Here is a 13,260-nt window from a genome sequence, read left to right on the forward strand (position 1 = left end):
TTGTACAAGCTCCTGACTCCTGTTGACACAGTCCACAGTAATCTAATAATAGCTTCCTTATTTCTGTTATGACAAGATGTTCCAGGCTCATCTCGTACATTTCCTGTCCCAAACCTTGAATTTCTCTGAGTAACGCTGTTTCATTTTAGAGGGAATGTTTTTTTCAAGGCCACAACCTGGGTATTAACGGTGCTTCTTGTTCCTGGGTCGATAATTATTTCCAAATATTTTCAGTGGACAGAGATAGGAATTCACATTAAAGATAAAATTCATCATGAGTTCATACTGATACTTAAAATTCAAATACCAGACCGCAAATATTAATTAGACTCTTTGATCTTACATCTGTATCCGTTTTCTCCAATGTTGAGAATCCTGACTCTCAAAGCCACCAGGAATGATAGCATTAACAACATCTTGCAGTTATGTTTTTCTGTGAACTGACCATTTCTTTAGCTCATTTTTAAAGGTGGTTGATTTTTTTTTCTATTCAAACCATGTATAAATGAAAAGTTTACCTTTTGTTGGGGTTAAAGATTGAATATTGCTTTCTAATTTTGCCATTTTCCCTTGCTTATGGAGCATTTTGTGTCATACAAACTTACAAGATGTGTTTAACAATAAAAATGTCCCTTATTGTCTTTAGATTTTAAACTATCCTCATTCTCAAGATACAATGTCATCTACTTGTATTTCTTACAGTATATGCCTTGTTTCATGTTTTGCATGTTAAGTATCTGATTTGTAGAATTCACCCCATTGCATCACTTGGAAAATATCCATTTTTTAAAATTTCTCTCATACAGCTTTCCAGTTTATCCTCATGCTAATGATTAAGTCTACATATTCTTTACTAGCTCAGGGTGGTGTCTGAAGCAGAAATCACAAGCGTCCTGCCTACATGCCTTCACCCTTTCACTCTAATGTTTGCCTGCACAACTTACTATTACCATTCAACTCCCTTTCTTTACCTGAGAGATTTTCTCTATTCACTAAAACTCACTTTGGCCACAGGTGGTAGACTGGAAGTAGCTGGGAATTAGCAACCAACAGGAGCAACCTATAATCAATAACTAATAGCAGTTCCTGACACAGTAAGTCTTTCCTACTATACCTGATCTTAGCCAAAAGACCGAGAAGCTATGAAGTATGTCCTTTAAAATTACAAAATAAGGGCCTGGAGTGGTAGCCTAACGGCTAAAGTCCTAACCTTGCATGCGCCAGGATTCCAAATGGGCATCGGTTTGTGTCCTGGTAGCCCTGCTTCGCATCCAGCTTTCTGCTTGTGGCCCGCGAAAGCAGTCAAGGCAAGCAGATCTTCCGTCTGATGATTCACTCCCCAAGCGGCTGCAACAGCCGGTGCTGTACCGATCCGAAGCCAGGAGCCCTGAGTCTCTTCTGGGTCCCCCATGTGGATGCAGAGTCCCAAAGCTTTGGGCCATCCTCTACTGCTCTCCCAGGCCACAAGCAGGGAGCTGGATGGGAGGTGGGGCCACCGGGATTAGAACCAGCACCCATATGGGATCCTGGCATGTTCAAAGTGAGGACTTTCACTGCTAGGCTACCGCATCAGGCCCTATGACAAGTCTTTTATTAGTTTCCCTTTTTTATACTTTCTGACTCCTAACTAGCATTACCTAGCATTAATGCAAAAATAATCATTTTATACTCCAATCATTGTCTCAGGAGCTCCTTCTGAGAGAACTAAACTAAGGCATTTACTTTATCATATGCTACATTTCTATACTGTAATTGAATTAATTATTCGGTCCGTTTGCTCCTGTTTCAAGATAACATTGCTTTAATTACACAAGCTAAAGGAGTATCACACTCTGGCATCAACAACTCCATGCTGCTCTTTTATCTCAGGGTTTCCTAGCTGTACTTGATTGACCTTCCATATGAAATTGTTAATTATCTTGTCTACTGTTAGGGGGAAAAGACATTTTTATTTAGATCGCATTAAATTAATGATGTAGTTGAAAGCTGAAAATATTACGGTTTCCATCATTATCATTCTTACCTGTATTCATTTGCTTGGACTAGGTGCGATCAATAAGGGATGGCGTATTTCTCATAGTTCTGGAGGCCGAGAGATCCTGAAACAGCAGGATATTTTGCTCCCTACAGGGGGCCCCTTCCTTGCTTGAAGACACTGTGTTCTTACGTTGGGGAAGGGACAGATCTCTTCTATTTGTCTTATTTTGTTTAAATATCTATCTATTTATTTGGAAGGCTCAGTTACAGATTGAGATGAAGAGCCAGGGGGAGACACTTCACATCTACTCCCTGAATGGCTACAACCTCCTAAATCAGAACTCCACCTTAGGTGTAACATGGACCAGGCATTCAGGCCTGCAGCTTTACTGGGTGCATTAGTGGGGAACTGATGCTTATATGAGATGCTGGCATTGCAGGCAGTAGGGGAACCTAATGTGCCACAACAGTAGCCCCTTTCTTTCTCTTGTATAATCATCTATATCTGAAGCCAGCATTGTGGTGTAATGGGATAAGCTGTTGACTATCACGCCAGCATCTTATATGGGTGCCAGTTTGCATCCTGACTACTTCGCTTCTGACCTAGCTCCCTGTTAATGTGCCTGAGAAAGTAGTGAAAGATGGTCCAAGTGTTCAGGCCCTTGCCATCATGTGGGAGATACCTGGGATGAAGCCCCTGGCTTCCAGCTTTGGCCTGGCCCGGTCCTAGCCATCATGATCATATGGAGAGTGAACCAACGATGGAAAATCTTTCTTCTACCTGGTAATTTTTCCTTTTATATACATTAAAACCTCCACTAATCTCATCATGAGGAACCTATTTGTAATAACCTGATCTTACCTTAATTATTCCCTAAAGGTCTCATCTTCATGTGTCATAAATATCATTATTTAACATATGAACTTGCAGAGAACATAATTTGGTCTATAGCATTCTGCCCCTGAACATTCAAATTCAAATTCTGATATACAAAAAATATATTATCTCTATACCTAAAGCTCTAGAATTCTTAACTCTTTCCCGTATCAATTCTGAGAGGTAAATTCCAAAAGATCCATTTAAGTACAATCAATAGGTGAAACCTGAAATATAGTTCATTCCGTGACAACATTCTCCTCTGGCTGTAGAGCTGTAAAATCAGACAGGCTATGTGCCTCCAAAGTAGGATGCTGGCAGAGGCAGAGGATAGACATTCATATTCCAAAGGGAGAAAGAAATGAGAACACAGGAAAAGGTAATATGTCCCAATCAAGTTTAAAACTTAATACAAATCTCACCATATCTTAAGGCTAATGAATAATTCTGCTTGGTTCCAAATACCATCTTTCAGTTCCACAAGGGCTCAAGTACTTCCTCTGAGGCTTTTCGGTTTGAAGGGCATGACCCTAAGGTTCTTGTCAGTCCTGTCCCCAAGAATCTTCTCAAATGTGACTTTGATGGTCTATGAATCACCTTGGACTCCTTTGTATTTTTCACAAATAAATAGCTTTCATTCACAGTCAAATCATTCTGTAGTCTCAACTGATACTGAAATTCAGGATTATTTCACATAATCTCATTTTTGTAAATAATTCCCTGTTAATCAAGTGACTGCTCAGCCACATTATTAGTGTTTTCTTCCGAAAGAAACTTTTCTGTTTTTAAAATTTGAAGAGGCTGGGGCCCGGCGGCGTGGCCTAGCGGCTAAAGTCCTCGCCTTGAACGCCTGGGATCCCATATTGGCGCCGGTTCTAATCCCGGCAGCTCCACTTCCCATCCAGGTCCCTGCTGGTGGCCTGGGAAAGCAGTATAGGATGGCTCAAAGCTTTGGGACCCTGCACCCGCGTGGGAGACCTGGAGGAGATTCCTGGTTCCTGGCTTGAGATCGGCGCAGCACCGGCCATTGCAGCTCACTTGGGGAGTGAATCATCAGACGGAAGATCTTCCCCTCTGTCTCTCCTCCTCTCTGTATATCTGATTTTGTAATAAAAAATAAAAATAAATCTTTAAAAAAAATTGAAGAGGCTGAAAATATTCCACATCTTCCAAGTTCTGGCTCCTTCTTGCTTAACAATGCCTCTTTAAATTCACCTTTCTTCTTTCATGTTTTACTACAAGTGGTTGGGAGGAACTAAACTATTCCATTAACCATTTGCTTAGAACTACTTAGTTTTGGAGAAAGACTGGTAAGAGTGGTCAATAGAGGACCCCAACGATAGCCTCTTCTAGCCTCTTCGTCTACTCAGAAGAACCTGCGGCTGCACCAACCCTAGGGCTATCAATTAAAGCTAAGGATGCTACAGGGAGACTACACAAAGTAACCTACCAACATGATACCTTCACCTTCAGAAGAAAACCATTTATTATGAAAGCCATCTTAAAAACGTGTTAGGGACAACTGATCCCCCTGGTTCAAAAATCTCAACATAGGGAAGGATGCTAGAAATATGAAAATACAAACAAAATAACATGACACTCATAAAACAACTCAAGAACTCTGTAACAGTAATCCCAAACAAAAGCAGATTGACAAAACTCCTGATAAAGAAGGCAGAAGAATTTTTATAAGCAAGCTCAAGGATATGTGAGAGAATGCAATTGATAAAATCAGCAAAGCAATGCATGCTGTGAATAAAAATTTGATCAGTATTATGAAGATACTGAAACAGGAAACTTTAGAAAAGAAAATTCAAAAAACATAAAAAATACAGTTGAAATCCTGGGCAGACTACATCAAGTGAAAAAATTCTATCTTAACCTAAAGACAGTCTTATGAAATACACCAAATAGGCAAAAAAGAAAAATTAAAAAAGAATGTAGACAGCTTCTAAGACCTCTGACACACTATTCAATGAACAAACATCTGTATTTGGGGGAATTCTTGAAGGTGAAGAAACTGAGAAAGGCACAGGGAACCCTATTCAGCGAATTAATAGCTGAAAATTCTCATAGTATTGATAACTATATGGACATTCAGGCATAGGAGACACGAACGACTCTAAATAAACATGATTAGAAATTGTCCTCACCACAATATATTATGGTCAAAGTGTTAAATTTTAGCATAATGTCAGAATACTAAATACTGAGAAAAGAACTGAATCTCATTTCAGGGAACTCTCGTTAGAAACTAATAGGAGATTTCTCAGGAAAAATATTTCAGGACAGGAGGGATGAAATATTCAAGCTTTAAAGAAAAAACAAAACAAAACAAAACTCTGACAGCCAAGAATGTTATACCCAGAAGAGCTATCCTTTATTTAAGAAGATAAAGACTTTCCCAAACCAACGTCATCAAAGCAAATTAATAATCATCAAACCAACCTTTAAAAAAAAAAGCTTAAAGAAAGCCTACACTCAGAAATCAAAGAAATCCATTAGAAGACACACAAAAGAAAAATAAGGAAAAATCAAACCTTACCACTACAATAAATGTCCAAACCAAGCAAGTGAACAAAAAAATAAGAAACAACAATGCATATTAAAAATAAACAGAATTTTTTTTTCTTTTTAATTATAGGTCCAAACCTTCTCTAGTCAATAGTAACCCTAAATTTTAAGTTGACTAAATTGGCAAATTAAAAGATACAGAGTAGGGCCTGCGCAGTGGCATGGTATTCTAATCCTCAACATGCTGCATCAGCATCCCAGTTAGGCACCAGTTTGTGTCCCAGCTGCCACTTCTGATCCAACTTCCTGCTCATGGCATGGGGAAGTACTAATGTGGGACATCCAGAAGTTCTAGGCTTCTGTCTTCCAATTGGTCTAGCTCCAAAATAAGCCAAACCCAGAAAGATGTACACATATCATATGCTTTCTCTCATTGGTGGAAATTAAAATTTATAGGATTAAAAATAATGCGAATGTCGTATCATTTGGTCGACAGTTACAAACATTGCTTCGCTGAATCATGCCATATACGTTATAGATCCTTATCATGAATCCCTCTTTCAATATTAACATCTCTGAATTTAACAAAAAACAAATTTTAAAAATTTATCTATTTTAGTAATTACTCCCCCTTTGTCAGTTCTGTTTTTATTTGCCTCCTTTAATTTTAAAAAATACTTTGAAAATATTTATTTATTTGAAAGTTAGAGTTACAGAGAAAGAGGTGGACAGATAAATCTTCCATCCATTGTTTATCTCCCGAAAAGCCATAACGACCAGGCCTGAGCCAGGCAGAAGCCAGAAGCCAGGAGCTTTCCCCAGGTCTCCCATGGGTGCAGGGACCCAGGTACTTGGGTCATCCTCCACTGCTTTTCTAGGTCATTGTCAGGGAGTTGGATTGGAAGTTGAGCAGTTGGGATCTGAACCAGTGTTTGTATGGGATGCTGGCTTTGCAGGCAGAAGCTTTACTGGCTACACCACAGCACTGGCCCTTTTTAAAATTTTTGAATAGGATAGCTGTGCTTTTCACAAACAAAATACCTTGAAATAAATTTAACCATGGACACGAGTGATCTCTGCAATAAAAATCACAAAACATTAAATAAAGAAGCAGAAGAAGACACAGAAACATGGAAAAATCATTCGTGTTCATGGATTGACAAAATTAATAATATCAAAATGTCCATATTACCAAAAGCGATCCACAAATCCAACGTGATCTTAATCAAAACGCCTATGGCAAAATATATAATCAAAATACCTATAACAAAGCAAAGCAAAACAAAACAAAACAAAAAGAAATACCTATAACATTCGTCTCAGATCTAGAAAAAAGTGATGCTATAATTCATATGGAAACACAAGAACCCTCAAAACAGCTAAAGCAAATTTTAACATAAAAACAAAGCTGGAGGCATCACAATATCAGAATTCAACATTTACTGCAGAGAAGTTGTAATCAAAACAGCACGAAAACAGATATGAGAGACTGGCACAGTGGCATAGTACGGTAATCTTCAGTCTGTGGCCCAGCATCCCTCATAGGTGCCAGTTCAGGCTCCACTTCTTCTTTTTTTTTTTTTTTTAATTATTTATTATTTAACTTCATTAATTACATTGTATTATGTGACACAGTTACATAGATACTTGGGTTCTCCCACCCCTCCCCAAAACCCTCCCACCATGGTGGATTCCTCCACCTTGTTGCATAACCACAGCTCAAGTTCAGTTGAGATTCCCCCATTGCAAGCATATACCAAACATAGAGTCCAGCATCTTATTGTCCAGTCAAGTTCAACGGCTTCTTAGGTATACCCTCTCTGGTCTGAAGACAGAGCCAGCAGAGTATCATCCCAGTCAATTGAAAGCTCCAACATACCATCAGCAAAAATTTACATCATTATGGAATTAATTGACATAGTAATGAGTAACCAATATGTTAAAAGTAAATGCGAGTTCCCAGCCACCTTCTGTGACCACCTCACCTACACTTCAATTTTAGTTTATACACAACATATGACATTCAAAACATAACATGTTATATATAACATCATATCATCTTAAATTAAGGCAAACATGTGGTATTTAACCTTTTGTGATTGGCTCATTTCCCTTAGCATTATGGTTTCCAGTTTGGCCCATTTGGCCACAAAGAACTGCATTTTGTTTTTTTTAATAGCTGAGTAGTATTCCATGGAGTAGATGAACCATAGCTTTCTTATCCAATCCTCTGTTGATGGGCATTTTGGTTGCTTCCATGTTTTTGCAATTACTGATTGTGCTGCTATGAGCATAGGAGTGCATGTTGGTTTCTCATAGAACAAGTGTTCTGGATATATTCCTAGGAGTGCTATTGCTGGATCATACGGTATGTTGAATTTGAGTTGTTTGAATGTTCTCCATACTGATTTCCATAGAGGCTGTACCAGCCTGCAGCCCCACCAGCAGTGGAGTAGGGTTCCCTTTTCCCCGCAACCTCGCCAACAAGTGTTGTTGGTGCTTTTATGCATGTGGGCCAGTCTTACTGGTGTTAGGTGGTACCTCATTGATGTTTTAATTTGGATTTCCCTTATTGCCAGGGAACTTGAGCATTTTTTCATATGTTTATTTGCCATTTGGGTTTGTTCCTTTGTGAAGTGTTTGCCCATTTCCCGTGCCCATTTCTTGAGTGGCTTGTTTGTTTTGACATTTTGGTTGTTTTGTAGCTCTTTGTATATTCTGGAGATCAGCCCTCTATCACCTATGTCGTGTGCGAAGATCTTCTCCCATTCTGTGGGTTGCCTTTTTACTTTGTTGATTGTTTCTCTAGTTGTACAGAAGCTTCCTAGTTTGATGAGGTCCCAATTGTTTATTTTGGTCTCGATTTCTACTGCATTTGGAGTCTTTTTTAGGAAGTGAGGGCCTACCACTTCTGATCCAGCTCCTTGGCTCTAACCTAGGAAAGCAATGGAGTATGGCCCAGGTCCTCGGGCCCCCGGCACCCATGTGGGAAACCCCAGGGTAAGCTGCTGGCTTCCAGCTTTAGACAGCCAACCTATGGCTTTTGCAACCATCTGGGAAGTGAATCAGCAGATGCACGATCTCTCTCTCTCTCTCTCTCTCTGTCTCTCCCCCCACCCTCTCCAACTTTGAAGTAAAATACACAAATCTCTAAACAAAACAAGACAAAGCAAAAACAAACAAACAAAAAAATCCCAGTGATTGAGATCAGTGGAACACAATAAAAATCTCAGAAATGCACACATGTACAGTCAACTAATTTTTGATAAGTAAACTGAATTCAATCCAGGCAGAAAGCACAGACTCTCCAACAAATGGTGCTGGGAAACAAGACCCCAACAGCTAAGACACGGATTCAACCCAGATGCGCATCAGCTGCTGAATGAATAGAGAAAGTCTCTGTCTCTCCTCCTGTAAATCTGCCATTCAAAAATCTTTAACTAAATCTTGAGGTTAAATATGCATTAAATATACTTTACTGATTATGCTGTTTATTCCAACTACATTGTTATCATTTCTCTCCACTTGATATGTAGTGAAGAAAAAGATATCTTAAAAGTCTTTTCTTGACAGGTTTCTTTCTGCTATTCCTTGCATAAGCTGTGAGTATAGTTTATAAAATTAAATAATTAAAATTATTGCTGCTGTATTGTTATATAAATATCAGTAACTATTACGACACTGCTGTGATTTTTTTTTTTTTTTTGGTCATCTGTATTAAGCATCCTTTTCCTTTCTGAGACATTTTGTTCTGGTTTCTACCTTGTCAGATATCACAAATGTGATTCCTGCTTTCTTACTCTTTTACATAAGTATTCGTTTTTTCTTTATTCTGCTTCCCTTTTCTTTCCTTAGACTTGGAGGAAATATTAGTCTATATTTTAAAAAAACTGATATTATCCCATAGGTCATTGATGCAGGCTTTAAAATTTTTTACTTACCTATATTCATTTATTTGAAAGGGAGGGAGGGAGGGAGAGAGAAAGAGACAGAGAGAGATAGATAGATATCTCCCTTGCACAGGTTCACTCCCCCATACGTCCACAACAGCAGTGGTTAGGTCATGTTGAAACTAGTAGCCATGGGCCCGGCGGCATGGCCTAGCGGCTAAAGTCCTCGCCTTGAAAGCCCCGGGATCCCATATGGGCGCCGGTTCTAATCCCGGCGGCTCCACTTCCCATCCAGCTCCCTGCTTGTGGCCTGGGGAAGCAGTCGAGGACGGCCCAATGCATTGGGACCCTGCACCCGTGTGGGAGACCCGGAAGAGGTTCCAGGTTCCCGGCATCGGATCGGCGCGCACCGGCCCGTTGTGGCTCACTTGGGGAGTGAAACATCGGACGGAAGATCTTCCTCTCTGTCTCTCCTCCTCTCTGTATATCTGGCTGTAATAAAATGAATAAATCTTTAAAAAAAAAAAAAAAAAAGAAAAGAAACTAGTAGCCATGAACTCAATGCAAGCATCTGGCATGCTGGCAGGGATCCGATTACTCCAGCCATTACCATTGCTCAACAGGTTCTAAGAAACTGGATTGAAAATGGAGGCAGGACTCAAACTCAGATACTCTGTTTTGGGTTGTGGCAGTTCAAAGTGGCATCTTTTTAAAAATGATGAATTTATTTGAAATGCAGTATTACAGAGAGTAAGAGGGAGAGATGAGAGAGATCTCCATCTGTTTGTTTGGTTTCCAAATGGTTGCCACAGCTGGGGTAGACAGAAGTCAGAGGCAGGCTCCTCTTCTGGGTCTCCCATATGGGTACAGGGTTCCAAACATCTGGGCCATCTTCCACTGCCCTCCCAGGCCACTAGTAGGGAGCTGCATCTGAAGTGGTGCACCTGGGATTTGAACCTGTGCCCACATGGGATGCTGGCATATTAGGCAGTGGCTCAACTCACTATGCTACCACAACAGTCTTCTCAAAGTGACCTCTGTTCATTTTTTAGCTTTTCCTGTGTTTCACTTTACAGGTTATATACCTGCATAATTAAGATTTTATGGAGTTTTTCTTCTTTGCTGTACAGCTTGGCAGACTACTCTTGTCCAGGGAAATATGAGAGTCATCTCACATTGTCCTTCTCTGAGAGATTGTTCTTTTGTGCATTAATACCCCAAACCTTAGAAATAATTGTTTCGTATAATTTGACCATTGTCTTAATTTTAGCTGTTTGGTGCAGAGAGGTAAATCCAGTTGATGTTACTTCATCTTGGCCTAAATCGGAATTATTCAAGTAAACTGTTTTTATCATCTTGATGACAACTATAAAACCTTACTGGTATTTTGATTGACTATACTGAATTCATAACATAAGTTTAGGGAAATAGACATCTTATCCAGTATTGACTCAACTTTTTCTTCAATTGTTGCTGTTTTCGGTATACACCTTTTACAGACATTTTAAATTACACAGGTAATTATGTGGACATCTCTAATGCATTGTTCTTAGTAAAGGAAATCAGATGCAAAACGCTAAGTTATATGTGATCCCCATTTATAACATATACTGGGGAGAAACTACTATAGGAATGAAGAATAAAGCAGTAATTCTGAAGTGTCAAGGGTGATTGGTGGGTTTTGCTACCAGAGGCAGTACAGAAAAGCTTTCTTCAACAGGTTTTTTTCCATACTTAATATATTGCAAAAGTTGAAAATTTGTTGGAAAATGACTAGTAACATTGGTGCAACATTAACACACTATAATTCTGGTCCCTTTGCAAAACTCAACAGTTTAAAAACAAAGTAAAGTTCGCATCTGTCAAGCCAACAAAAGCAGTGTGACTTTTATACAAACTACACATAAGATTTCACACCTAAAGGTCTTTTAAATGCAATGTGCTGGTTAGTGTTTTCCAGAAGTTCTGACTGGTGCTTGTCTAAAGAGAAACATAAAACCTCTAAATGCAAAGAAACTGGATTTAAGGTGTCTTTAAAAACAGAAAAACAAAACAAAACAAAAAAACACCAACCAACTAACCAACCAAACAAACAAAAAAACAGGAAAAAGAAAAAATGGATGGCTGTTGGCAATGGAAATTGTAAGGAGACCATGACCTCCCGGCCAAGGGCTTGTTTATTGGTTAGAGGCTTTAGGAGGTCCAGGCTACTTTGTGGTCACATCAACTATAGCCGTTACCTTGCGCTCTCTCTTTCCACATATATTTAATTTATATCATATATATAAGTGTGTGTATATATATGTTATATATATTACACTTTTGAGGGTATCCCTTTTCGAATTACTCATGTATGAACACAGGTGTGGTCTCTATTGGATTTAAATCTGTCCGTATTTTATCTAAGTTTACGCCTAGGACTTGCTTCATCGTACCAACTTCATAAAAACGGTCCCTTTTTACTCGCCTACTTTATTGCGTGTATAAGAAATAAGAAATAGAAAAAGATGTTTTTGCACAAGGGCTCTTACTTTATCCAGCTGATACAGGGTGCGCGGGGCTTTTCTTCACTTATCGCCCAAGGACATACTCGCTGAACTGGTAGGAATCCACGCCTCCTCCACAGGATCCCACGATCGCGAATCCTCTTTGTTGCAGTCTCTCGAGGACCTGAACGGAGTTGAGGTGACAGTAGCCGTTCAGCGGGAACCTGATAACGTGGGTGAAGTTGTAATTCCAGCATGCACTGACGGTGTTGCACAGCACTTCGCGAATCTCCGGGAACACCTCTTCGATCAAGGACTTTGCGCCGCTGAGCATGATTCTTTCCCCGAGGTCAGGGACCACACGCACCACGAGACACTCACAGGGCCGTGAATAGCGACCATTTTCTCTATCCTGCTTCCATCTTTCCATCTCCACTAACATTGGCTGAAGCTGGAAATACTTCACCTCTTCATACAGCAAACTATAGTCCTTGAAATCGTCCGGAACGAGTAGTTTGGAGGTGCGCAGAAAATTCAGGATGTAGCGGAACATTGCCCCATCTCTATCGATGAAATAATGCTGCTTCAGAGAATCCAGGACAATGGGCTCCATACCTGCGAAAAGTCTTCCGATTCTTGAGTCAGGATATCTAGTGAGCGTAGCCAGGCAGCTGGTGTACATGTGGCCGCCCACATCGATATGGACGGGCGCGTTGAATTTCGTGATGCGCGCTGGGGCAGGAATGCCCAGGTAGTTGAACGGATGCACAGCACGGACGAACAGAGGTCGTGACATACTGAGCTTGAGTGAACCGCGGGCGGCAAGACCAGCTGCGGTGCGGCGCCGGTGCGGTGCGGTGCGTTGAGGCGAGGTGCGGCGAGGTGCGGCGAGGTGCTGCGCGGAGCGGAGCCGAGCTGCGCCGTGCGCTGTGGAGCGGAGCGGAGCGGCACTGCGCGGTGCGCGGCTCGGAGCACGAGCGAGGGAGGGCCGGCGGGAGGGCGGGGCGCGCTCGCCGCTCCAAGTCAACGCCGCGGGCGCCGCGCCCCCTCCGTCGCCCCTTTCTTGCTCCAGGAAGCCGGGGGTTTCGGGCGACCTCGGCTGGTGCGGCGAGGAGCCCGTGTCGAGGGTGTTAAAAGAAAACAAGAAACTTTTTTCAAGTAGAGGATGGGACGGCTCCGAAACTTGATGGTGCTGCATTTCTTCAAACTCATAGAATTCTACATAAAAAAAAAAAGTTTTTCTTTTCGTAAGTTAAACAAGCAAACATCCAGCAGTGAACCTTTGTTTTAACAGTTGATGAAACCAGCTAGTCTCTTGACTGCACATTTGCTCCCATCTTCTGTGCGTAGTGGTGCGGATGCGCGGTACGGTTATAGAACGCAGAAGCACAATCCTTGCTTTACGCCAACTTTATTTTCTACCACACGTGCGTTTGAGATGATCCCAGACTTTTTCCACACTCATACGCAGTACTGGAGGTTACTGCCTTAAACGCTTCCCTTCTCTCCATGAAAT

The 13,260-nt window shown here is 40.8% G+C and overlaps 1 protein-coding gene across 1 annotated transcript in view; it reads right to left on the reverse strand.

Moving 5' to 3' along the window:
* LOC101527585 (BTB/POZ domain-containing protein KCTD1-like) overlaps nt 1-12,606 on the reverse strand; it is a 36,551-nt gene extending 23,945 nt beyond the window's left edge. Inside the window, exon 1 of the mRNA XM_012929132.3 lies at nt 11,790-12,606. Within this exon, the coding sequence (XP_012784586.1) occupies nt 11,830-12,540 (711 nt within the window). The 5' untranslated portion in view covers nt 12,541-12,606 and the 3' untranslated portion in view covers nt 11,790-11,829. The remainder of the gene's footprint in view (nt 1-11,789) is intronic.
* Between the last annotated feature and the right edge of the window lie 654 nt (nt 12,607-13,260).

This window comes from Ochotona princeps, chromosome X (assembly GCF_030435755.1).
Source record: "Ochotona princeps isolate mOchPri1 chromosome X, mOchPri1.hap1, whole genome shotgun sequence".
NCBI classification, from domain to species: domain Eukaryota; kingdom Metazoa; phylum Chordata; class Mammalia; order Lagomorpha; family Ochotonidae; genus Ochotona; species Ochotona princeps.